The following is a 24,807-nucleotide window of genomic DNA, read 5'->3' as shown; positions in this document are numbered from 1 at the left end:
CTGCCTCCCATGGCTACTGAACGATTGAAACGTGGTTAGTAGCACTGGTGAACTGGATTTTAAATTTTATTTTTAATTGTTTAAATAGCTGCATGTGGCTAGTGACTACAAGTTGGGCAATGCAAAAACGTTGGCCATAGTTTTACCCTTTTGTGATTTTATTTTATTGGATTAAAAAGCGGGACTTAAACCAGGTGACACCTAAGCTTCCTTACCTCTAACTCTAAACATTCAGTTCCTATCCCTATTTTCCTATTGTAAAATTACTTATTCTGCGCCTCCCCACTTGGATTTCAGACCTTGATTTCTTTAGTACAGATCATCTCAACTGAGTATATAGAGAAAAATATCTAGACTGATCTCACAAATTCTACCTTCTGTGGTCTCTTCATCTTTCTAGAGTTGATTTATAATTCTAAGAAGGTTGCATCTTCGTTTAAATGCATCTTGGCATGCTGCAGTTTTAAAAGTTTTACCTAGTGCTTTTAAAAAGAATTTATACCACCTAAAATTTTTATATTAAATATAGGTATATGTAAGAAAAACTTTTCCTAGTAATTTCACCATTTGCAGACAATAAGTGTTAAGTTTTGTATATTTTTCCACACATTTTTTTGTATGTGTATATAAATATATACTGCATGTATGTGTGTATCTACTGCATGTAGGAGAGTGTGTATATATATATTTATGTTTAAATATATATATTTAAAATGAAACCATGAATATACCTTCTATTTTATAACCTTAGTTATTTTTTCCCTGTGAGTTCTTGTAAGTTGACTTCATTTTCATTCACTGCAAGTATATCATTGCATCGATAGACCATAATTTACTTAAGGCCCAGTGATGGATGTTTAGGTTTGATTTTATTTTTGTTTGTTTTTTACTGTTGAACACAATGCACTGAATTGTCACCTATTAATTATTTTCTTAGGCTGAATTCTTAGAAATGGAATTGATAAATTCTTAGAAATGGATCAAATACTATACAGATTTAAAAGCTTAATATGTGTTACCAAATTGTTCTCTAGAAAAGTTTTACCAACTATAATTTTACTAATAATACAGGGTGGGCAAAGTAGGCTTACAGTTGTAATACAAATAATACAATAGTAGTAAGTAATACGCTGCCCGTGTGGCTCAGTTGGTTGGGGTGTTGGCCCATACACCAAAAGGTTGCGGGTTTGAACCCCATCAGGGAGTGTACAGGAGACAACTGATCGATGCTTCTCTCTCTCTCTCTCTCTCTCTCTCTCTCTCTCTTTCTCTCTCTCCCTTCCACTCTCTAAAATCAATAAAAAAACATATTTTCGGGTGAGAATTAAAAATAAATAAGCTCTGTTTCTTTACATGTCTGTTTCACGTATACACAACTATAAACCTACTTTTGCCCACTCCTGTATATGTCTGCCCGTTTGTTTCATTCCTAGCATAAGAATTATCAATTTTGAAAATTTCAGCTAAGATGATAATATCTTTTGTAACATGAATTATCTGAATCATGTCTATATGTTTAGGCAATACCTATAACATCCTTTGTATACTATTGATTCTTTAGGAAAATTGTGTAAAATGACGGGCCCTATTATTTTCTTTATGTGTAACATTGTAGGGAAATCCCTGTGATTAACGTTACTTATGTAATTGAAGTATACAAATGAATCTTTTTCTATTAAAACATAAAATCTAGCCCTAGCCAGTATGGCTCAGTGGATAGAGTGTCAGCCTGCAGACTGAAAGGTCCTGGGTTTGATTCCAGTCAAGAGCACATGCCTGGGTTGCGGGCTCGATTCCTAGTGGGAGGCGGCAGGAGGCAGCGCATCAATGAATCTCTCCATTATTGATGTTTCTATCTCTCTCTCCCTCTCCCTTCCTCTCTGAAATCAATAAAAAGACATTTTAAAAACTCCATAAAATCTAAATCTTAGGCTTTAAAAAAAAAGTCTTGGGCTTTTTAAGTGAAAAGTTTATGCTTCTCTAAAGCTGAAAATTTAGATTGTGTATTTGTTTATATGTGTTTATATATTTGTGTGTATATGGATATATATGACATATATACATGTGTGTTTATTGTATATGTATACATATACATATGTGTGTGTGTGTGTGTGTGTGTGTGTGTATATATATATATATATATATATATATATATAAAACTATAACAAATTCATCATCCTTTATTGCATTAAAATTTTGATTTGCTCTCCTTGTTGTTGCAAATAGATAATTCCTACATGGACAGAGATGAGCACGGTTCATCCTCTGAGAGTGAAGATGAAGCACTGGGTAAATACCACGAGGCCTTATCCCGAACACACAATTCCAGGCTCCCATTGGCTGATTCTAGACAGAAGAACTATACTTGGGAAACAAGACAAAAATACAGCCCTCTATCTGCAGAGTATGATGGCTACAGTAGCGAAGCATCAATAGATGAAGGTAAGATCACTTTTATTTTTTTAGATGACACACTATAGTGTTAGATAATTTGTGCCTAAAATTCTAGGCATCTGTGGCTGCACAATCAACAAGAGATAGCAGGTACAGTAGAGTCACATGTCTGGGAATATAACTTATTCAAATGTATATCTTTGGGCTCAAGCTGAAAACCAAAACACCCAAAACAAAACACTAAATAATTTAAATACAGTAGTAATTCTAGCTCTTTTTCCACAATGAACATATGCCTAGCAAGCATGACACAAAAGACGGGGATACGCTGTTCTCTCAGGTGGAATGGTTCCTGAGTACCTGCTCCAGGACTGATACAGTCTAAGTATCTCAGAGTGTTGACTGTGATGCCCGTGTGTAAATGTGTGCTTTCCTTCAATGTGGCCTCCAAGCATGAGCCAAATACTCCATGTGGCACACAGCAGAGGAAATGGTGATGTTTGCTCTGCCCGGGAGGAAAAACTGTCGAGATGGGTTTATCGAGAGCTGGTACTGTATTATACTGTGCTTGAAGGGTGATTTAACGACTTTTCAAAGATTATTTTGTCTCTAATTGATTTTTGCCTCATGTACTGACATTGACTTTAGAACTATGTAGAAGACATAAGTCCACTCTCACATGTTTCTACAAGAAAAATAAGAGGTTTTAACAATTAAAGCATACTTATTTCCACATTTAAGTAAGTTATTCACGTGCTTGTTATATGACTACTCGTTTATAATTATTATCTTCATACCCAGATCTAAAGAAAAAAGCAATATATCTTAGCATTTTTATTATTCTACCAAACCATCCTTAATTTTATAGCTGTGGTTGGTGTTTCAGGGCCTATTCCAATTGATGACTTGAAGTCTTACCCCAGCACATACTGGAGTCAAAGGAGCTACATCATTTTTTTTCTTGTATTTGGCTTAATGCTAACTAAAGATTGATAAACCTCTTTTTATTTCTACTAGTAACCAAGTATAGTAAGAAACCAGTCAAATACTGAGTGATCACCACATAGAAAGATCATTTTGAGATGCTAGGGAAGAAACAAAGCATATTAGGCATGGACTGTGCCCTCATGGATACCTTTCTAGTGATGACGAAAATAAGACGTGTGTTCACAAAGGTAACTAAATAATGCAAAGCAGTAAAGCCAGCCCCAGCTTGTTTACACCCCTGGCACGTGGATAGCAGAGCAGAAAGAGAGTTTGAAGCCTGACCCTCTTTCACATCCCTACTCTATGACTTAACATATTAACTATGACACCATGGGCAGTGCAGTTAATTGTTTATAGGTTTGCTTTATTGTCTCTGGAATATGGATAATACCTCTGTGATAGGGTTGTCATGAACGCTGAAGAACATATGTGGTCGTTTTCAGCACAGCGTCCAGCTGCCAACAGGTAAGCGATCAGCAAATGGTTGCTGTCAGTGAGAGTGGTGAAAGGGGTGACAGAGATGATAGTAGTCATGAGCAAGCTGAGTTTGTAATCCGTGACCCTCGACACGTCCCTTTTTGTCGCTTCAGTTTGGGATTTGTCTTTTTCCCTATTTATTTCTCCTTCTTCCACATCCCCTACACGTCTTGGTTGCTTCTTCCGTGTGGTCCTGTTATCCTATCATGGCTCTGTGTCTGTGGCAGAGCAGTGAGGAGAGGGGCATAACCTCAGTGGCTCTTCTGTTCTTGCCTAAACCACTGGAGCTGGCGAATATTCTACTTAAACATGTAGGACCCATCTGTACTTTCCTACCACGACTGCCCTCAATTATTTGATAGAACATCCAGGGTAGATGGATTTTAGGCACTCCGAAATGAGATGTGTTTATTTCATAAACATTTGTTGAAGTCTTTTTATGTGCCATCCTAAGGACTACGGATGAAATAGGAATAAAACGAGCTTTCAAAGAGCCACGGACTGGAGGGGGAACACCATGAGTACATGTGTACTGCAATGTGATGAGAGCTCTGTTGCTTTCATGAGCAAAGTCCCGTGGGAACACAGAGCAGGAGGTGACTCAGACTTCGTTTGGGAAGTGGGCACGTGGGGATGTCTAGCGCAGTCTTCACGGAAGAGGTGAGCTGGACTTGAGAGGAAACTGTCTCAACACCATGGAATAGTGATTGAGTGAAAGCAGAAGAGAGTGTCCTGCAGGGTCTAGTTCAGGGTCTGTGTTTAGATGGGCAGGTAATAGGATTGAATGCTCAGGAGACTGGACATTGTCTCATGGGAAATACAGAGTCCTGGGAGGTTTTTAAGCTGGACAGTGTTCTGCGTCTCTGGATCTATTTTATTCATCAGTTTGTTTTGTTCATTAGATTCCACATGTGAGTGAGATCATGTAGTAACTATTTTTTGAAAACAACTTTATGGAGATTATTTTACGTGTAAAATTTACTCATTTCAGGTGTATGATTCATTGATTTTTAGTAATTTTATTGAGCGGTACAGCTATCACCATAATTTATTTCTAGAACATTTTCATTTCCTAATAAGATCTCTCATGCTCACTTACTGTTAATCTTCATCCTCACCCTCAGTCTCAGGCAGTCACCAACCTGCTTTCTATAAATCTGCCTATTCTAGATATTTCATATAAATGGAACCATATAATCTATAGTCTCTTGTCTGGTTTCTTTCTCTTAGCAGGTTTATTTCTTGATGTCGATGTGTCAGTACTTTGTTCCCTTTGTTTTGTTTTGTTTTTAATCCTCATCTGAGGATATTTTTCCATTGATTTTTAGAGAGAGTGGAAAAGAGAGGGAAAGACAGGGAGAAACATAGATGTGAGAAAAACACATCGATTGGTTGCCTTCTGCACAAGCCCTGACCAGGGCCCAGGCCAGGGAGGAGCTTGCAACCAAGGTACATGCTCTTGACCGGAATTGAACTTGGGATCCTTTGGTTCGCAGGTCGATGCTCTATCCACAGAGCCAAACCGGCTAGGGCAGTAGTTTGTTCCTTTTTATTACTGAGCTGTATTTCATCGTGGTAGATGTACCACATGGTCTCTGTCCATTCATTCATTGATGAACATTTAGCGCATTTCCAGTTTTTTACTATTACAGATAATGCTGCTATGAACATTCATATGTGTGTTTGTGTGATTGCCACTAAGTATGCTAAGATCTTTGTGTGCACTGACATATTTAATCTTCATAACATCATATTATCAGCTCCATTTTACACATAGAGGAACTGTAAAATTACAGTGGGCTCAGGATGCAAACAGCCAGTCTGATTCTAAATCCCCTGTTTTTAATCACTATATTTTCTACTTCTGTAATGAATCAGTTAATATAACACTTATTTTCTATTACAGTATTTCTATTATATTGATTAATATAGTTAAATGAGGATTCTAACTAATTTAGATCCACCTTTGCATAGTCCTTTAAAACCAGAATTTAGGTTAATACTGTTTTTTTCATTGGATTTATTATGATTAGAAAGTTTTATGAAAAGAATAAAGGTGGCATTTACTTTGCCAGATTTATCCTTGTTTGCCTAGCACCTGTCAAATAGTATAGCACAGAGAAAAGTAGCCTGTATATGTTTATTGAATTAATGTCATATAGTGTTTTTCCGCCTTCATTATTTATTCACCTTTTTCTATATAAACTAATTTGAAGAATTTAACGTAAATCATAGTTTCAATAGATGTCTGATTAAATATCCTGAGAACATTACAGATGTTTTAAAATACAAACATAGGTTGGTAAACATAGGTTGACTGTAGCTCAAGACTTGGGAACGCAAGTTTTATATTGTGCAAAATCTGAATAACAAAAATGCTTACTTTTTTGCGGTTAATATTTTTTGCATGAGTGAAGTGTCCTCAGTGTCACAGTAGGGACCACATGATCTCAGTTGGTCACGTTATTGGTGCTCCTGACTTTGCTTGATTTAAATGGTGTGCTCTCCACTAGATTGCTCCATTTTAAAGGTTCCCCCTCCTACTTTTTAATGAGCTGGTACATTGAGACTGTGTGCCTATCCCGTTCCCCAATACTCAGTGGTTTTTAGCAGTTATTGATGAGTCTTGCCTAAATCAATTATTACTGTCTTTTAGCATTAGTACTCATCTTTTGTATTCAATGTTATAATTCATTCCTGTTATTTTTTCATTTGGATGTTCAAATTGCTCCAAATTTGGCTCTTCGTTGCTCATTCAAGCTTATTCCTGTATCTTTTTGACACGTCCCTACCGGATCTTGAACACTTTCTTACTTTAAATACTTTCGGCAGAGCAGGTTCTGTTTTCTTTTTGTGTTTCCCTGCCCAGCCCAAGAATCAATATTAAAGAAATATTTTAATAACAAAGTTTATTATCAATACATTGAGAAAAGACTATAAATGATGCTGGTATAACCTGTCATTTACCCGGAGAAAATAAAACTGGGTCTTCGTCCTCTTCTGGTAGAAATGTGAATCTATCTTTAATAGAGGGCAAACTCTGACGGTATATCCACCATTGACTCATCTGCAGGTCTTCTGAGAATCCATCCTGTAGAAATCAAAGCCTAGTGTGCAGGATGCATTCTGACAATATTTTTTGTGTGGCTTCATTTGTGGTGGAAAAGCGCTGAATATAAAGTGAATAATTATTAAGGGGAATGGTTGAACATATTTTGTTTTTTTCTCATTAAGAAATAATTGACAGCATTAAAAAAGAATAAATAAAACTCTAGCAGGTATTGTTTGAGGAGAGAAAATCTAAGATGCAAAAATTATTTTTTGCATGTGAAACATTCATAATAAAGTTATGTGTTGCTAAGGGTGTAGTGCTTTGAAGAAGAGAATTTGTGAGCTCCCCATAACAATCCAGGGTGTGCAGGGAGTCCTGTGCTCAGTGATGTTATTGGGGACCCGGGCTAGTGGGGAAGTTCCACCGTCCTCAGCATGTGGCATCAGGCTCTGGGTCTGAGGTGTCGGTTGCTCTCCAGTACCTTATCTTTTTTAAAAAATATATTTTATTGATTTTTTACAGAGAGGAAGGGAGAGAGATAGAGAGTTAGAAACATCGATGAGAGAGAAACATCAATCAGCTGCCTCCTGCACAACCCCCACTGGGGATGTGCCCGCAACCAAGGTACATGCCCCTGACTGGAATCGAACCTGGGACCTTTCAGTCCGCAGGCCGACGCTCTATCCACTGAGCCAAACCAGTTAGGGCCAGTACCTTATCTTTAAGTGCCATCCTTCAGAAATAAAGAGAGCCCAGGGAGAAAGCCACTTTTCTTTTGAAAATGTCCAGTCTACGTTGCCTGAATCATTCCTCTTTCATCAGCCCCCTTGACCAGACCTAGTTACATGGTCATGCAGCCTCCTATGCTACAGCCATGTGCCCTGCCCATATTTGGTGGTGGCTCTTGGGCCCCAAAGAAAGAAGAGGGAAGTAGATACCTGGGGACACTGGCAGTGTGCGCCAAACCCCACACTGGTGTATGCATTCCTACTCGTGTCTGTGTGTGATTCTGTGAGCTTGGCGGAAGACAGAAATATACTGGGTTGTTATGGAACACACTGTGCAGGTGTGCATGTGGGGAGTAATGAGGAAGAGAGGGGAGACTTAAATAAAAAAGGGAATGCTCACCAAAGAGTGCAGACAGGCTAAACGAAAGAAATAAAATCTCTACATAATCTCATTATGTTTATGTTTCATATAAATTACATTTGTATGTGATGTATGACGAAATTTAAAAATTAGGAGAAAATGCCAGCATGCACCATGTATGTTAAATAGCACTTTTCCCCTTAATGCGACGGGTTCTGGGAGATTAGAAATTATTGTTTAGGAAAATTCTGTACATCTCTAAGCCCCAGGGATAAGATAACAAGAGAGATAGGTGCCCTTTTTTTTTTTGCACTATGTTTGTAAATGAGCACGATGAATAACAATTGGCAGTATGAAACATTACAAATTAACATTTTGAGAATAGGATACACTGGAGATATTGCTTAGGAAGAATCTTAATCACTAACATGATCATTTCATCTGACTAGTAACTAACCGACTTCTCTAAAGAGATTAAAGTAACAATTAGGTATTTGAGTAAGTAAAGTGATGATTATTTCACAAATCATTTCTTTGGCAGTTTGCTGTGATGATTGTTGAGATGTAGAAAGAGAGTGTGAGTCAGCACATCATTCAGTTGTGCTGCCGGTAATGCTTTGGAAACTGCTGGAACATACAGATGGTTGACATTAGTAATGTTTTTGACCTTACAATGTAATTACTATGTGGTTACAGTAAACAAAGGCAAACAAAAAATGTTCAGTAAAATTACAATGGCTACATTTTATACCTTATCAAAAACGTACAGTTTATAGTTATTCTCTACATCAAAATTTTGCTCTTTTTGGTACATTTTGTTCCTTTTGACATGATTGAAGTGGTTGATCAATACTAAAGCCTTGTACTAACATGAAAAGGAGTTCCTTGGTATTTTAAAATGTGTAGATGATGCCCATCTAAGTAACTTTAATACATTTTCCCTCCTTACAAACTCATTAACTGCTATTATATTTTGTTTTCTGCTAACTTCAGTATCAAATGTCAAACATAATTTACACATGCAAAACTACTAATAGTGAGAAATAGCATTTTGAATAAGAAATCTGCTTTTCTGTAGGAGTAAATGTCGAATACCTGAGTGAATAGATTATTGTGTTCCTTAAAAAAAAATCCACCCTAATTTAAAATTTGTGCATATTCAGTTGAATAAATTGACATTGGTAATTGTCTTAAAATTTAACTAGTTATCCTAGTTGGATTTTTTTTATTGAATTTGTTGGGATGGCCTTCCTTGGTTAATAAAATTATATAGGTTTCAGGTGTACAATTCTATAACACATCACCTGTATATTGTATTGTGTGTTCACCACACAAAGTCAAGTTTCCTTCCATCACCATTTAAGCCACCTTTACCCTCTCCTACCTCTCCCAACCCCAGTTCCCTCTGATAATCAATGTACTGTTGTCTGTGTCTATGTGTTGGTGTTGGTGGTGGTGGTGGTGGTGGTGGTGATGGGGTGTGTGTGTGTGTGTGTGTGTGTGTGTGCTTAACCCTCCACCTTTTTCCCCAGCTCCTAACTCTCACCCCTCTGACAGTGTCAGTCTGTTCTCTGTATCCATGAGTCTGTTTCTATTTTATTCATTAAATTCCACATACAAGTGAAATCCTGTGGTATTTGTCTTTCTGTGACCGGCTTACTCCAGAATCGATCATTTTTAAAGTAGTCCGCTTTCTTTTGGTGAGGAATGGTATTTAGAAACCATGCTCTAGAAGTGCTTGTTACCTCTGGCTGTCATTGCTGCCAGGCTCTCTTAGTGGACACAGTCCATTCTGATACCACTGATTCGAATCCAGCACCACCAGGCTCTTCCCCTCCTTTCCCTGTTCTGAGTTTATACCTCCTCTCACCGCAGTAAGAGCTGTGGTTCCCAACAACATCCCTGTATTTATTTATTTGCTCTGTCCACATTACACACAAAACAGTTTGGGAATTGCCACCCAAATACTACTTTGAACACTAAACCTCTTAAATAAATTTCAAGAATTGTTTGCATTCTATTATCCTTAGGCTACATCCCAGTAAGGGTGTATAAGTAATGTGTCCAAAAGTTACCTGATTAGTTCTTTCTATTTTCTTCATTGTCGTTATGTACTTACTTGGTATAAATATAGTTCAGTTCATATTTTTGTTTCATCCAGTGCTGGGTTTGTTTTCCATCTTTTCAATTTATAAAGCATTAACGTAGTTTAAAAATAAAAGGTATAGTCAGATAAATCCCATTTTCTTTTTTATTTCTTCCACTTCATTCCCACTTATCTGTGTAGGGGCAAAGAGGATCATCCTTCAAATATATAGAATGCACCCACTTTCGGTCCCTGTCTGCTCTCACCGAGGCATTTGATTGTTTCAGTTTGTGCATCAGGACCTACTGGTATACCTACAATAGGTTACAGTGATGTTTGGAGAGGGTAGTTTATCCCTATTTCAGGATGATTTAGTGGGACTTTTCTTGGGACATTTGTTATTGGCGACGAGGGACCCAAAGATGGAATAAGGAGGTGATACTACTGAATTCCCCACACCCCATCCTAAATCTGTAGCTAACCAGCACCCACTGACAGTCTGAGTCAGACACTTCCCTAAGTATTTACTACGAGGTAGCCCCGAGTGGTTCTGTTAGTCCCCAATGTCATTCCATCCCCCATGTCTCCAATCCTATCCCTTATCAAATAAACACACTGAGAAGTAAAAGAGAGTCGGCCTTTGAAAGTTGGGGAATTAACAGCTCTTTCCCCCCATCTCACTTGGCAGTGGGCACTCGGGATTCTGGGAGGGCATGGGGATGTTTTGAGGCCTCCTGAGAAGGAGCATGGGAAGCAGGGGAGGAAATGGGAGCTGTGGGGGACAGGCATAGCGGGCGGCCAGCCAGCCAGGGGACACCCTACCTTTTCAGGGGATGGGAACGTGGCCTGCCGAAGGCTGGGGAAGGAAGACTTGGCTGCCCCCTCCTGGGGAGGCCGAGATGAAGCTGAACAAATGAAGTCCCTGCATCACCTGTGACGTAACCATCACATCAGCAAAAGCTACCCCAGGGGACTAAAGCTAGAATGAGATTAGGGTGCCTTCCTGCTGCCTGCGGGCAGCCAGTAAGGCCATCCTAGCATTTCCTGCTGTTTCTTTTCCCTACACGTCATAGTAATTAGAGTTGGAAGAGAGAAGGGGAAAAAGTACTCCAACCTGCATTGCCGAGGTCCTGGAGTAGGAGGATTCAAAGTGCTGACCTCACTTTGTCTCCCACTCAGAGTTCCGTGAGCAAAAGGTTAGTTGCTGTCTGTGGGAGGGAGTAATGAAAGCTAATACTTCAAGTGCTTACTATGTAACCAGCACTGTTGGAAGCTTGTATATTACTTCCTTTCATCTTCTAACAGTTCTGTGTGCTGTGGACTGTTATTAACTCTGTTTTACATTAGAAATTTAGGTGTGGAAATGAGATTTGAGTTAGACTTGGGAATGGAGTCTTTAAATTCTACTAGCTTGAGATTCTTTACTAACAGAAAATGACTGGGAATGTCTGAACTCTGCCCTAAGATCAAATTAAGGGCAGTATGGGGAAATTTCATATCATACAATTAAAACATAGAAATTAGAGTGAAAATTAAGCTGTTTCATGTTATATTCCACTTAATTGAGACTGTTTAATAAGCTGCTTACTTATCTAAAATCAATTGGGCTCAGCTTTAGTATATTTAAAATACATATAATAAATATAAATGTACATAGTATATCACAAAAACCAGTTTTATTAATCTGTATTTAATGAAATACAACATCAGAGTTATACACTGAGCCAAACTGGCTAGGGCCAACATCAGAGTTATATACAGCATGTAATATTTATTCATTTGGGAATGAATTTGGCGGTGAAGATTTGATAAATTCCCTGCTAATCTGAATGAGAGCGTACACACACACACACACACACACACATACCCAAATATTGCCAAATTTCTCTATTAAATGGACATGAATAGGATCACATTAACATTAATGCTCAAATCTTATTAGTACCAGCTTCACGTACGCATTCACATGGAGATTTCAATCTCTCGCCTTTCCCATTCCTTCAGCTGTTTGAGGGAGCTCCTAAGGGGTGCCATTCAGTAGCTCGCAGATTAGCCCAGACTGCTGCTTCCGTTGTGGCCTGTTGCTCTAAACTGTTTTTCTCTGGCCAGGTCTGCACCCGACATTGTCAGCACTGCTTGTAGCTGTAGCAGTTGGCTTCTACCAGCACGGCTCTCGGTTGTCCCAGGGGCATGACAATTCAGCTTTCTTTTGCAAGTGAGAAACACTTCTCCTGTGCGAGGCTTAGTCCTCTGTCAGAGTCGAGGGCTCCAAAGTACTAACAGTTTAAAGAGGCCATTCTAGTTCGTGCACAGCATGTTTTCTGCACGGAGTGTGAGTCCATAGCCACAGTGGTTTGACAAAGGTGGGTTCATTTCAAGGCACCACCATGCATGAGGGTCTCTACTCTGGCTCCAGACGCTATGGCCTAGAATGGCTTTTTTCTATGACAGATACCGCCTTCCTTGTTATGACTGTCGAGTGTCAGTGCTCCTTTCAGAAATTTGGATGGTCTCCTTCACTCCACCCTCCAATGTGCCAGACAGGTTTACATACAGTCTCAGTTAAGATCTTTTCCTGGGAGGCTTCTCTCCCTGTAAAACCAGTGGGTACAGGTAGATCCACAAGAGGTAGAGATTGAGGGGTTGGAAGTTGGGGGGATAAGGGTTCATCTAAGCTACCTATGAGCTGTACCTGAATCTCAGCTCCAGTCTAGCTTTGGCCCCTGCTATATCTGTATTACCATTCAATCTTTATATGGAGCCCAGCTGGTGTGGCTCGTGGTTGAGCATCAACCCATGCACCAAGAGGTCACTGGTTCGATTCCCGGTCAGGGCACATGCTGGGATTGTGGGCAGGAGGGAGCTGATTAGTGATTCTCTTTCATAGATGTTTCTGTCTCCCTCTCCCTTCCTCTGTCTCTAAAAATCAGTAAAAACATATTTTTAAAAAACATTATATGGAATGTCGTTATTTCTTTTGATTAAACCTACTTAAGATAAAAGGTTCGAGCCATCATGTGGTTGGACAGATTGGTGTTCAGCAGTCCCATAAGTGACACACCTGACTTCTAATCTTGCCCTTCCTATAATCTGTTACTTTGGGCATGTCACAGGCTCTCTGCTTCCTTTTGCAGAAATGATGGGGTTGAGCAATATCCTATATAATAAAAGCCTAATATGCAAATCAACTGAACGACGGAACAACCGGTCGCTGTGACATGCACTGGCCACCAGGGGGCAGACGCTCAATGCAGGAGCTGCCCCCTGGTGGTCAGTGCGCTCCCACAGGGGGAGCACCGCTCAGCCAGAAGCCGGGCTCATAGCTGGTGGTGGTGGAGCCTCTCCCACCTCCGCTGCAGGTGGGTAGTAAAGAGCGAGAGGTCATGGCCTGTAAGAGCCCTGGACTGTGAGAGGGATGTCTGACTGCTGGTTTAGGCCTGATCCCCAGGGGGACATCCCCCGAGGGGTCCTGGACTGCAAGAGGGTGCAGGCCGGGCTGAGGACCATCCCCCCCCCCCACCAGTGCATGAATCTTGTGCACCGGGCCTCTAGTGATCTAATAAAGTTCATTCCAGTTCTCTCATTCAGAACTCCTGTGTTCCAAACTACAACTATTAAAATTTCATTTTATTGCCTTTATAATTTTCAGTGTCATATTTAAATTAGTTATGAAAAATAAATCATGTATGTATGCAGTTTGTAGTCTGTAATGATTCTCTTGTGTTGGCTATTGCTCTAAAACTTTTTATTAGTCTCTGTTAAAATTAATATGATACACTCTACTCTTTGAACTTTGAGGCTATACTACAAATATTCTCCAAAGTGGGTTTATATATGAAGGTAAAACTATGGGCTAATAGTTTATTTATCTTTGGAGATTATTAAAAATATTACTTGGTTGTAATTGTGGACAAGAAATATGGAAATGTAAAGGGAAATATTCTCTAAAGAAAAGGAAAAAAATTATCTATGGTCCAAGCTACTATTACTGCTAGGTGAGATTGAGCTTCTTTTTTAGGGTATTTTTTAAATTTGCTGTTGCTATTATAATTTTGAATTTCTGTGCATCAAAACAATCAGTGGTTGAATTGCTATAAAACTTTTTTTATGCCACTTTCTTACAGAATAGTTAATGGACAGATGTGGCTAACTGTTATCTATAAGCTCCTAATTAAATTCAGGTCTTAATCAATGAAGACATCTTTGATTTATCCACTCTGTCATTTGCACTTTTGTTTAAATTTTCCATCTCTACAAGAAAACGGAAAGGAAATATTTTATTCACCTGAACTAAATTCTCTCCTCTTTGAAAGGACTTCCATGCCTTGACTGTATTTCCCAAAGGCCTGCCATTTAATCTTCTTTCATTATCTCAGATACCACTGAATCCTTTCCCGCGATCCCATTAATTTCATCCTTCATATCACTGCACCTTGACATTAATGGACTGTCATTGTAGAGGATATTATGTTTGGTATGTCTGTAATATTGAATAGGACTAACATGAAATTTTCATAATTGAGTTGCCCAAGCAATGATGTCGCCCATATCTGGAGGGTTTCTTTAAATGACGAGCCAAATTTGAAGCTTCTGGGATGAAAAATTATCAAAATACATACATTTATTCTTGCTTGTGAGAATTTTAATCCATAGGCTAATCAATTATGTGTCACATTTCATGTTTTTGATAAATGTTTATGTTTTTAGTAGCCTCAAAAATAGACCTTTGTAAAGTAGCACTCAGTTATCTTAATCTTTTTAAAAAGCAAATACCACTGGGAAGGTGACAGACTAGAATGTGGTGTGGTAATTATTCAGGACTGTATCTTGACATACTTAACTGGTAAACCTCAATTTAAGTTTGATAGACTCAAGCTTTTCTAGACCTGGGCCATTTCTAGACATATTACTAGTTAAAGAAATTCAGTAAAAGAGGGTTTTTAAAATATATGTGTGTGTGTGTGTGTGTGTGTGTGTGTGTGTGTGTGTTTATTGATTTCAGAGAGGAAGGGAGAGGGAGAGAGAGATAGAAACATCAGTGTTGAGAGAGAATCTTTGATTGGCTGCTTCCTGCATGCTCCCCACTGGGGATCGAGTCCACAACCTGGTTAGGTACCCTTGACTAGAATTGAACCCAGGACCCTTCAGACCACAGGCTGGCACTCTATCCACTGAACCAAACCAGCTAGGGCCAGTAAAGGAGTTTTTATTTAAGGAATTAAATGAAACTGACTTTACTGATGTTAAAACCATAATTTGAATTTAATTGTAAAAACAGCTCCCAGTTCATAGTGGGATCCTTGATTTTATAATTTTTGTACATTTCTGGTTATTGGAAAACTTCATATAATCTGTTATATTGTGAGCTTTGCTCTTTGAGTCTTGTTCAGCTGTATCTGTTTCACTATTTATAATTAATTTTCTTAGACTAAGGTAGTTGCCTTATTTATTTTTTCAATTATCTCCTTTTTTTTCAATAGTGTAAAGATCTGTTATACGGTGGCTCTGCATTTTTGGCATTTCATTGCAGAAAGTATCAATTTGTCACATAAAAAGAAAAATTAGATATACTTTATTCATGTTAAAGTCACACCCTAGCCTTTTTAAAGGCAGCTTTGACTTAGAGTTGCAAGCCTGAGGATATTGATTTGAATTATGCATGACTGTCTGGTGTGCAGTTGCATTAGCTTGCTGGATGGATAATGTAAACATGTTCTGAATTTTAAGTACATGACAGCATATGAGTGGCAGGTTAAAAATAGAACTAATAACTAAGTGCAGAGTTGGAAATTTGATTTTTACAGTGTAAAACTATACAGGGATGATCTGTGCAAATGGTTGACTGCCAATATAATAACTTCTTTTGTATTTTACAAATATAAAAGATGCTGTTTAATAAGTGTACTAGGTCAGTGATTTTTTTTCTAATTTGTTAAATTTTTGACAGTAGAAAACAAAACCACAGTAATGGGCAAGCGAATACTGGTAAGAATCACCTGTCACAGATTATGAGGTAATTGTTCAGGCCTGCCATTTCTAATACATTTTTTTTTAAATAAATAGGCAGGAAGCTTTTTGTTGCTAGTTATAGCACCCTACCCTCAGCATGTCCATTTTGAATTCTAGAATTGTGAATGGCTACAACTAAACATTGTAGTTCACAAATGAAATTGGACATTCTAGTCTCATAAAAATCTGTACCTTTTACTCCCACAGAAATTGGGAAATAAGTCAATTTGAAGCACAGTCCATATCTTTGACACCTCTATTTTACTTTACATTTCTAAATGTAAATTTCCCCTAAATCCATGATTGTTATTTCATTGTGAAAATAATCACTAGTTGTAGAATTTGATATGAAGTGTTTTGGTTGCTAAAGTTTATGTGCTTGTATTTTATCTGATGCCTATATGTATATTTGTGGCTGTTGGTAAATTTGACCCATTTTTTTCTTTTGCATTTATGTTATTTTTCTTATTGATTCATAAGGGCTCATGGAGTTCATTATTGTATCTTAAAAATATTTTTGTAGTTGATACTTTAATATTATTGATAGTGATTTTCCAACTCAGAAATTTAATATTATATTAAGATTTTTCAGCCTTTTCGCTTCTGGATTTTATGTTACATTTAGAAAGACCTTTCATATTTTGAGGTTTTCTTCTAGTATTTTTATGGTTTCATATTTTACATGTAAATCTTTGATCCAGCAGGGATTTATTTTGATGCAAGGACTGAAGTGGATCTCTAGCTTTCTTTTTTCCCCAAATTATTAACCATTCATCACTATTTTATTTACTGTATTTTAATCACTGATATGAAGTACTACTTTTCTCACATACCAAATTTCTTTTTGGACTTTTGTCTGAACTTTATTCTGTTCCAATTACTTCCTCATTTACAGTGTCTAATGATATATTGTAACATTATATTATTTTTCTTCATGTTTTTCTGATTATTCTTGTACATTAATTTTTCCAGATGAACTTTAGAGTATTTCTTGTGCTGTTTTGATTAGAATCCCATTGGCCTAGGTAAAGGTCATCAAAGCTGCATTATTCTCAGCCCAAAGTTAGAGTTCTCTGTTCCTAATTGGGGGCTGGGCAGGAGAAGGGAGCCCCGTCTCTTAATTACACTGGCCTGGGACTTAGCCTCAGCAACAGGTAGCTGAGGACAGGATGAAAAATGGTGACATTTTACTTCTCCCAGGAAAAAGTTCTCTGTGTGGGTGATGAGATATGGAGGCCCATGTTTAGGGTTGCAGCAGAATGGAGTGGTCTCCACATTGCTAAGCTGGGAGGAGTGAGGGAGAGAATGCTCTTGGGTCAAATTCCATAGACTCTCGTCTTAGTGAATTTTCATAGATAGTGAATAGATCGATCTTCATTTGTTGTTCATTTCTATTCACTTTAAGTGGTCTTTTAAAAAATAGTTTCCATCCATTTCTCTGGGGAGTGAGTGGGTCAGGAAAGCTCTTCATGCTGTCATACTGGAAGTTGGTCTTCTATTAATTTGTTTTTTAAATTATATGCTTTCAGCATACAGATAGGTACAGGATAATTTCATAATGATGCATGTATTCTCTAGCTTTTTAAGATTGTAACTTCTACTATATTCCAAGAATTTTAATAAATAAATGAAACAGTTGAAGATCTCTCATATGGTGTATATCATTCCTATGCATTTTTTATGTTAAAATTTTTTGCCCTAGCCAGTTTGTCTCAGTGGATAGAACATCGGCCTGCGGGTTGAAGGGTCCTGGATTCGATTACAGTCAAGGACACATGCCTGGGTTGCGGGCTTGATCAACAGTAGGGGGCGGGCAGGAGGCAGTCAGTCAGTGATTCTCTTTCATCATTGGTGTTTCTGTCTCCCTCTCCCTTCCTCTCTGAAATCAATAAAAATATATTTTAAAAAAACAACAAATTTTTTAAAGCTGCTTTAACAGTGTGCAAGCAATTTTTACTAATCTTTTATATATTCATCACCACTCATAGTTGCCAGACTTATGCATTTTTGGCAATCTACTAAATGGTATTAAACATTGTGATGGAGTTTCTAGATACAACAGATAAGACAAAAAGAAATAAAATTTGTGAAGATTTGAAAAGAAGAACTAAATGAGGCATTATACGGAAATGTTATGATTGTCTGCCTAGAAGGGGAAGCAGACTGTATAGGCAAATTATTAGGACAGATTTTATCCAGCAGCTTTGCTCATTATTTCTAATATGTCTAATACTTGCCTCTAGCGCTGGCTAGGAACTCCTGCACAATGTTGAATACTAGAGGATGCTTCTTGTTCCTGTTTTACAGGGAATGTTTCTCATGTTTTTTGTTTGTGAAGTTTGCTCTAGGTATTTGGAAGATATTTATGGAGGTAATGAAATTCCCTTCTGTTCCTCACTTTCTAAGATGATTTTGTTTTGGTTTATTAATTAATGTTTAATGCTATCAATTACTGTTTTTGTATGAAATCACACATTTTTAAACTTTCATCTGTTTTAAATTATATTAAAAGATATTTCCGTGTTCAACCAACTTTACATTCCTGAGATTTTCCTGAATCAGATTTGTTTACTCTTGTTTCTGTAGGTTTAAGCTCTACAGGAGCTGACTGTAAACTTTTCCCTTCTCGTACATTCCTTGTTTGAGTTTTAGAATCAGGTCGAGTTTCACAAAATCCTAAAAATCAGATAAATAAGTTTTGGATTATTTTCTTTTTCTAAATTTTCTAGGACATTATATAAAACCAAGTGTATTTGTTCTCTAAATGTTCGGTAGAGTCAATCTGTAAAATCACCTTACATTACCTATTTTTCTTTTTTGTGGGTAGATTTTTATTTATTCAGTACCTAAATGTTGTATGTATAATTGGTTTCTGGTAAATTTTATTTTCCCAGGAATTTTCTTTAAGTTTTAGAGATATGGTTAAAAGGTATTAATAGTACTCTTTGTTTAACCTTGTTATGGTGTGTATTTTTTTGGGGGGGGGGGAGGGGACGTCTTTTTTTTTCAAGGAACCTGATTTGGGTTTATATCAATCCTCTCTATTAAATATATTTTTAAATATTATTAATTTTGTGTTCTTTATTATTTTATTTCTACTTTCTTTGGAGTTAACCTTTCTTTAATTTCTTGAGCTGAAGACTTTATTATTTTTCAGGGTTTTTCTGTTTTTTGACATATACACTTAAGGATATGCCTTTCTCTATTTTAACTGTCACACATTTTAGTTTATAATATTTTCACTTACATCTGCTTTTATGACTTCCTTGATTCCTATAATTTTTTTCTAGGTAAGTTAATTGAAGTTTAAAAAATATCCAAATCTGTAGAAAAATTTTAAATGTATTGAGTTTTTAAAAAATCTCTTATGGTTTCTGAGTTCTAAGTAATTATGTTGTGATCAGATACTATAATATATGTGATACTAGCTCTTCCCATTTGTTAAAAACAACAACCATGCGTTTTATAGCTAATGTATTGGTTGGGGGGAGGGGCGGGTTGTCAATACTTAGTGTGTCCATCCAAAGAATATGTATTCTTACATTCTTGGTTGCAATGTTCTGTGAATGTCCTTTAGTCAAACTTACTGTGTTCAAATCTGTTGTATCCTTCCTAAATATTTTTCTGCTTTACCTTTTAATTATTAGGCAAGATTTGTTAAGTCTTTCAGTATGATTATGGATTTGTAAGACTTTTGGAATTTCATTGACTTTTCTTTAAACATTTTAAAGTTATGTTTTAAGGAACTTAACATGTTTAAGGCTTATATATTTCTGTTAAATCCCATTGATCATTACATGGTAATAACCCTCTTTATTCTTTTACTTTTATGCCTTTTGTAGGAGGGACTCAAAAACTATTTCATTCGATATATTATACCAATACAGCTTTTTTCTATTGATATTTATCAAGTATACATATATTTTTTAATGCTGTAACATTAAACCTTTCTATATTCTTAATTCTAAGTATAGCTCTTTTTAGTTCCTGTATGTTTATTGCAACATATTATAATTATGTGTTTGAATTTATTTCTGCCATATTATTTTATTCACTCCACTTTTTCCATGCTGCTTTTTATTCCCTTTTTGCCTTTGGCCTGAGTAAAAAAATTTTTTAAATTTTTTATTGTTTGAAGTATTACATATAGTATTACATATGTCTTCTTTTTTCCCCATTGGCCACCCCCACCCCCCAGCACATGCTCCTACCCCCCTAGTGTCTGTGTCCATTGGTTATGCTTATATTCATGCGTACAAGTCCTTTGGTAGATCTCTTACCCCTACCCTCACCCTCCCCTTGCCTTTCCTCTGAGGTTTGACGGACTGTTTGATGCTTCTATGTCTCTGGATCTATTTTTGTTCATCAGTTTATGTTGTTCATTATATTCCACAAATGAGTGAGATCATGTAATATGTATCTTTCTCTGACTGGCTTATTTCACTTAGCATAATGCTTTCCAGGTCCATCTATGCTGTTGCAAATGGTAGGAGTTCTTTCTTTTTACAGCAGTGTGGTATTCCATTGTGTAGATGTACCACAGGTTTTTAATCCACTCATCTGCTGATGGGCACTTAGGTTGTTTCCAAATCTTGGCTATGGTAAATTGTGCTGCTATGAACATAGGGGTGCATATGTCCTTTCTGATTGGTGTTTCTAGTTTCTTGGGATATGTTCCTAGAAGTGGGATCACTGGGTCAAATGGGAGTTCCATTTTTAATTTTTTGAGGAAACTCCATATTCCACAGTGGCTGCACCAGTCTGCATTCCCACCAGCAGTGCACGAGGGTTCCTTTTTTCTCCGCATCCTTGCCAGCACTTGCCATTTGTCGATTTGTTGATGATAGCCATTCTGACAGGTGTGAGATGGTATCTCATTGTTATTTTGATTTGCATCTCTTGGATGATTAGTGACTTCGAGCATGTTTTCATATGTCTCTTGGCTTTCTGTATATCCACTTTCGAAAAGTGTCTAAGTCCTTTGCCCATTTTTTTTATTGGATTATTTTCCTTTTGTTAAGATGTATGAGTTCCCTGTAAATTTTGGAGAATAGGCCCCTATTGGAGATAACATTGGCAAATATGTTCTCCCATGCAATGGGCTCTCTTGTTGTTTTGCTGATGGTTTCTTTTGCTGTGCAGAAGCTTTTTATTTTGATGTAGTCCCATTTGTTTATTTTCTCCTTAGTTTCTATTGCCCTAGAAGCTGTATCGGTAAAGATATTACTATGACATATGTCTGATATTTTGCTGCCTATGGAGTCTTGTAGGATTTTTATGGTTTCCCATCTTTAAGTCCTTTAGCCATTTTGAATTTATTTTTGTGTATGGTGTAAGTTGGTGTTCTAGTTTCTTTCTTCTTTTTTTTTTTGCATGTTTCTGTACGATTTTCCCAATACCATTTATTGAAGAGACTGTCTTGGTTCCATTGTATGCTCTTGCCTCCTCTTTCAAATATTAATTGAGCATAATGGCTTGGGTCGATTTCTGGGTTCTCTGTTCTGTTGCATTGGTCTATATGTCTGTTCTTGTGCCAGTACCAGGCAGTTTTAAGAACAGTGGCTTTGTAATACAGCTTGTTATCTGGAATTGTAATCCCTCCAACATTGTTCTTCTTTCTCAGGATTGCTGCAGCTATTCAGGGTCTTTTTAAATTCCATATTGGCCTGATGTAGTACTTAGGGCCATAATGTAGTATGCAAAAATTTTTGATGGTCTCCAAATTTGATGGTATTTGTGTCTCTAGAAATAGCCATCGAAAAGGGGATGTTTTTAAACATCCTAAACAGCTTTAGAATTTTAGAAACATTGAGAGAAAACAGTGTTCGCATTCAAGTTGAAATTACATATAAGATTTAGCATAATATTAATTACATATTACTATTTACACTATTATTATTTTTTAAAATAGTTTTATTGATTTCAGAGAAAGGAAGGGAGAGGGGAAGAGAGACTGAAACATCAGTGATGAGAGAGAATCATTGATTGGCTGCTTCCTGCAGGTCCCTTACTGGGGCTTGAGCCCGCTTCCTGGGCATGTTCCTTTGACTGGAATCGAACCTGGGACCCTTCAGTCCACAGGCTGATGCTCTATCCCTTGAGCCAAACCAGATAGGGCTACTCTAATTATTAATGATAACTATTTATAAAATGTCTGCATAATGGAGTGGTCACTTCCATTATGTGATATAAACCTCTTGTTCTCAAGAGGGAAGTGTGTGTTTTTGCTTTTCCTCCTTTAACCCTTACCTGCAATCTTTTTGGCCAGCTTTCCATCTCCTTTTGCATTGTTCAATCATTTAGTTGTAGAATCACAAAGCTAGATGGGCCCTTGAAAGTTATATGTCATTATGCAGGGAAGTCTACATCTCAAATATCAAAACATAAAACTTGGCTTGAGCAAAAAAAAAAAATTGGGTTTTTTTTTGTTCAAGGAAAGAGATTCTCTAGTTTCCTTTTATAAACCAATGCATCATTAGCAATTTCCACTTTAAGAAAATTAATCTCTTATTTTAAACCAGCACAAAATGGAACTGTTAAATGTTATGGATTTATAGTAGTTAGAATTGCAAAGATGTTTTTTTAATTGGAAGGATCTTAGTGATCTAGCTCATTTTCTTCACTTTATGTGCACAGAACCAGTTGACAGGCTAATTTAGTTTCTTTGTAGCAGACCATGTATTCAAACCCAAGTTTCCTCCCTCCCTATTTGATATTTCTTAGTCTCCTTATTCCTGACATGTACCTTCACAAATTCTGTGCCTAGCAAAATAGGTACTAAAGCAAATGCATCTTGTTGAACAATTCCTGGGAGAAAAAGACAGTTAAACTTGGAATTGCTCTGTGTCACGTGGTTTGCACTTTGTTATACTAGTAGGTGGGCACAGAAGAGGCACGTTGAAATCACATGGGTGCTTTTAGTATAGGTCCATCCACACGTTATTTTCCCAAACCACTCTTAACAGAGCATGGCCTTGGGTCTCTGGTGGCACTCATGAGAGAAGCTGGTTTAGGTGGATAAATTTCTCTGCTGTTCAACTCCTTTCAGCAAGGATAGTTTTGAATATAATTTTCAAAAATTTATTTTTATTTTATTGTTTAAAGTTTTACAAATAGTAGTACCTATGTCTCCCTTTTTCCCCCCATTTACCTTCCCCCGGCCTCCCCTATCCCCCAGCATATGCCCTCACCCCCTGCCCCCTCCCACAACACTAAGGACTATAGCGAAAGTCCATAGAAATTATATTAAAAAATTCAAGTTTTGGATATAATTTCTACAGATTTTTGCTATAGTCCTTAGTGATAAGGAATACAGACATTGAACATGTTCTGTGAGTCCTGATTAGAGTTTCAGAGGTGTAGAGGTGTATTATTTTTCTCTCAGCTAATTCTCATTTAAACAGAGTATTCCCATTTCCTTGAACAGTTTTTATGTTTTCTATTTAGAAATTTTTTATAGTCTTTTAATAGCTACCAAAGATGCTTTCCTTCTCTACAAATGAAGAAATTGAGGCATTATGAGGTTTAACCTGGAACCTCTTCGTGGAACCTACTTTATCAAACTGAATTTTTGTACATTGTGTGTGCTGCCTATAAATTCAGGAGCTTTCTCTTAGTAAATCAGCTTTTGCATTTTAGGTAATAAAAATATTTGTGTTTACCCAGCCAATATGATCTTTAGGTCACAAGTCCTTGTAGGAGTAATAATATTACTAGGTTGATGTTTCTTAATTAGAAAACTTAGAATAATTAAACATTCATTAAAGGGACATACCACATTTAATATAATTCTTGTGAATTGTTATGTCATGTGAAGAGACTGAAACTTAAGATTTATATGCATATTTGTCTTAAAAAGTAAAACTATATTTCTGATAGGAAGTCACCTCAGCACCATTTACATATTTATACTGTTTTTAAAACTGTGAGTCACAAAAGGAGATGCTGAAAATATTTCTTGTTAGAAGTCACATCTGATATTCAATTTCTGATATTTAAAATGTTTTAGTAGAAGGTTTTAGTTTATTAAGAACAATTGCTACAGTACGGAGGGAAAAAATGTAGAGATAGAATGAGAGAATTTCTGACGTAGTCCAAATAATTTTTATTGGTAATTTTGCCTGATAATTTTTAAACATGCTGTTCCATTTTGCAATGTTTTTTTACAAGCCAGCAGTTAACCTTGGACATCCTATATGTTCTCATAAATGAGTTTTTCTGAAAATTTTTATTATGGACTATATAGATATGAATGTTGCTATGAGATACTGTCTTTAGTATAATTATTTTTCATTATTGAAGATCTGAAAACCTGTTTGAGCTTCAGGTTTCACTTTGGACCCTGTGACTTACTGATGGGCTGTTATATATTAGTTTATTTTAATGCTTATACCTTTTCTTTTTTAATCCCTCTTCATTTCTTACCTCGTGATTTGATGTCTACTCAGATTTTTAAAATAACACTCCAGTCCCCTGGCTTGTTTAATTTAAAAATTCCTACACACACACACACACACACACACACACACACCTTTTTGTAAAAAGCATGAATAGTAGTACAAACAATTAGGAATTCATGGTGTCTAGATGGCTTGATTCCTGCCATGTCAGTTTCCTCGTGTTTGATGAAACACATAAAGCAGTTGTGGGAGAATGCTTGTCACTGGTATCCATGGTGACTCCAAAGATATGGAACTCAAATGGGTAGAGAGTA

The 24,807-nt window shown here is 36.9% G+C and overlaps 1 protein-coding gene across 2 annotated transcripts in view; it reads left to right on the top strand.

Annotated features, from left to right (window-relative positions):
- Positions 1–24,807, top strand: part of SYT14 (synaptotagmin 14) — a 110,441-nt gene that overhangs the window by 36,735 nt on the left and 48,899 nt on the right. For both annotated transcript variants that reach the window (XM_006089920.3, XM_006089919.3), the window contains exon 3: positions 2,227–2,442. In XM_006089920.3, coding sequence (XP_006089982.1) covers positions 2,227–2,442 — 216 coding nt within the window. The remainder of the gene's footprint in view (positions 1–2,226; positions 2,443–24,807) is intronic.

This window comes from Myotis lucifugus, unplaced genomic scaffold (assembly GCF_000147115.1).
Source record: "Myotis lucifugus unplaced genomic scaffold, Myoluc2.0 scaffold_65, whole genome shotgun sequence".
Classification (NCBI taxonomy): domain Eukaryota; kingdom Metazoa; phylum Chordata; class Mammalia; order Chiroptera; family Vespertilionidae; genus Myotis; species Myotis lucifugus.
The sequence above is the reverse complement of the archived record's forward strand: the minus strand, read 5'-3'. Positions and strand labels throughout refer to the sequence as shown.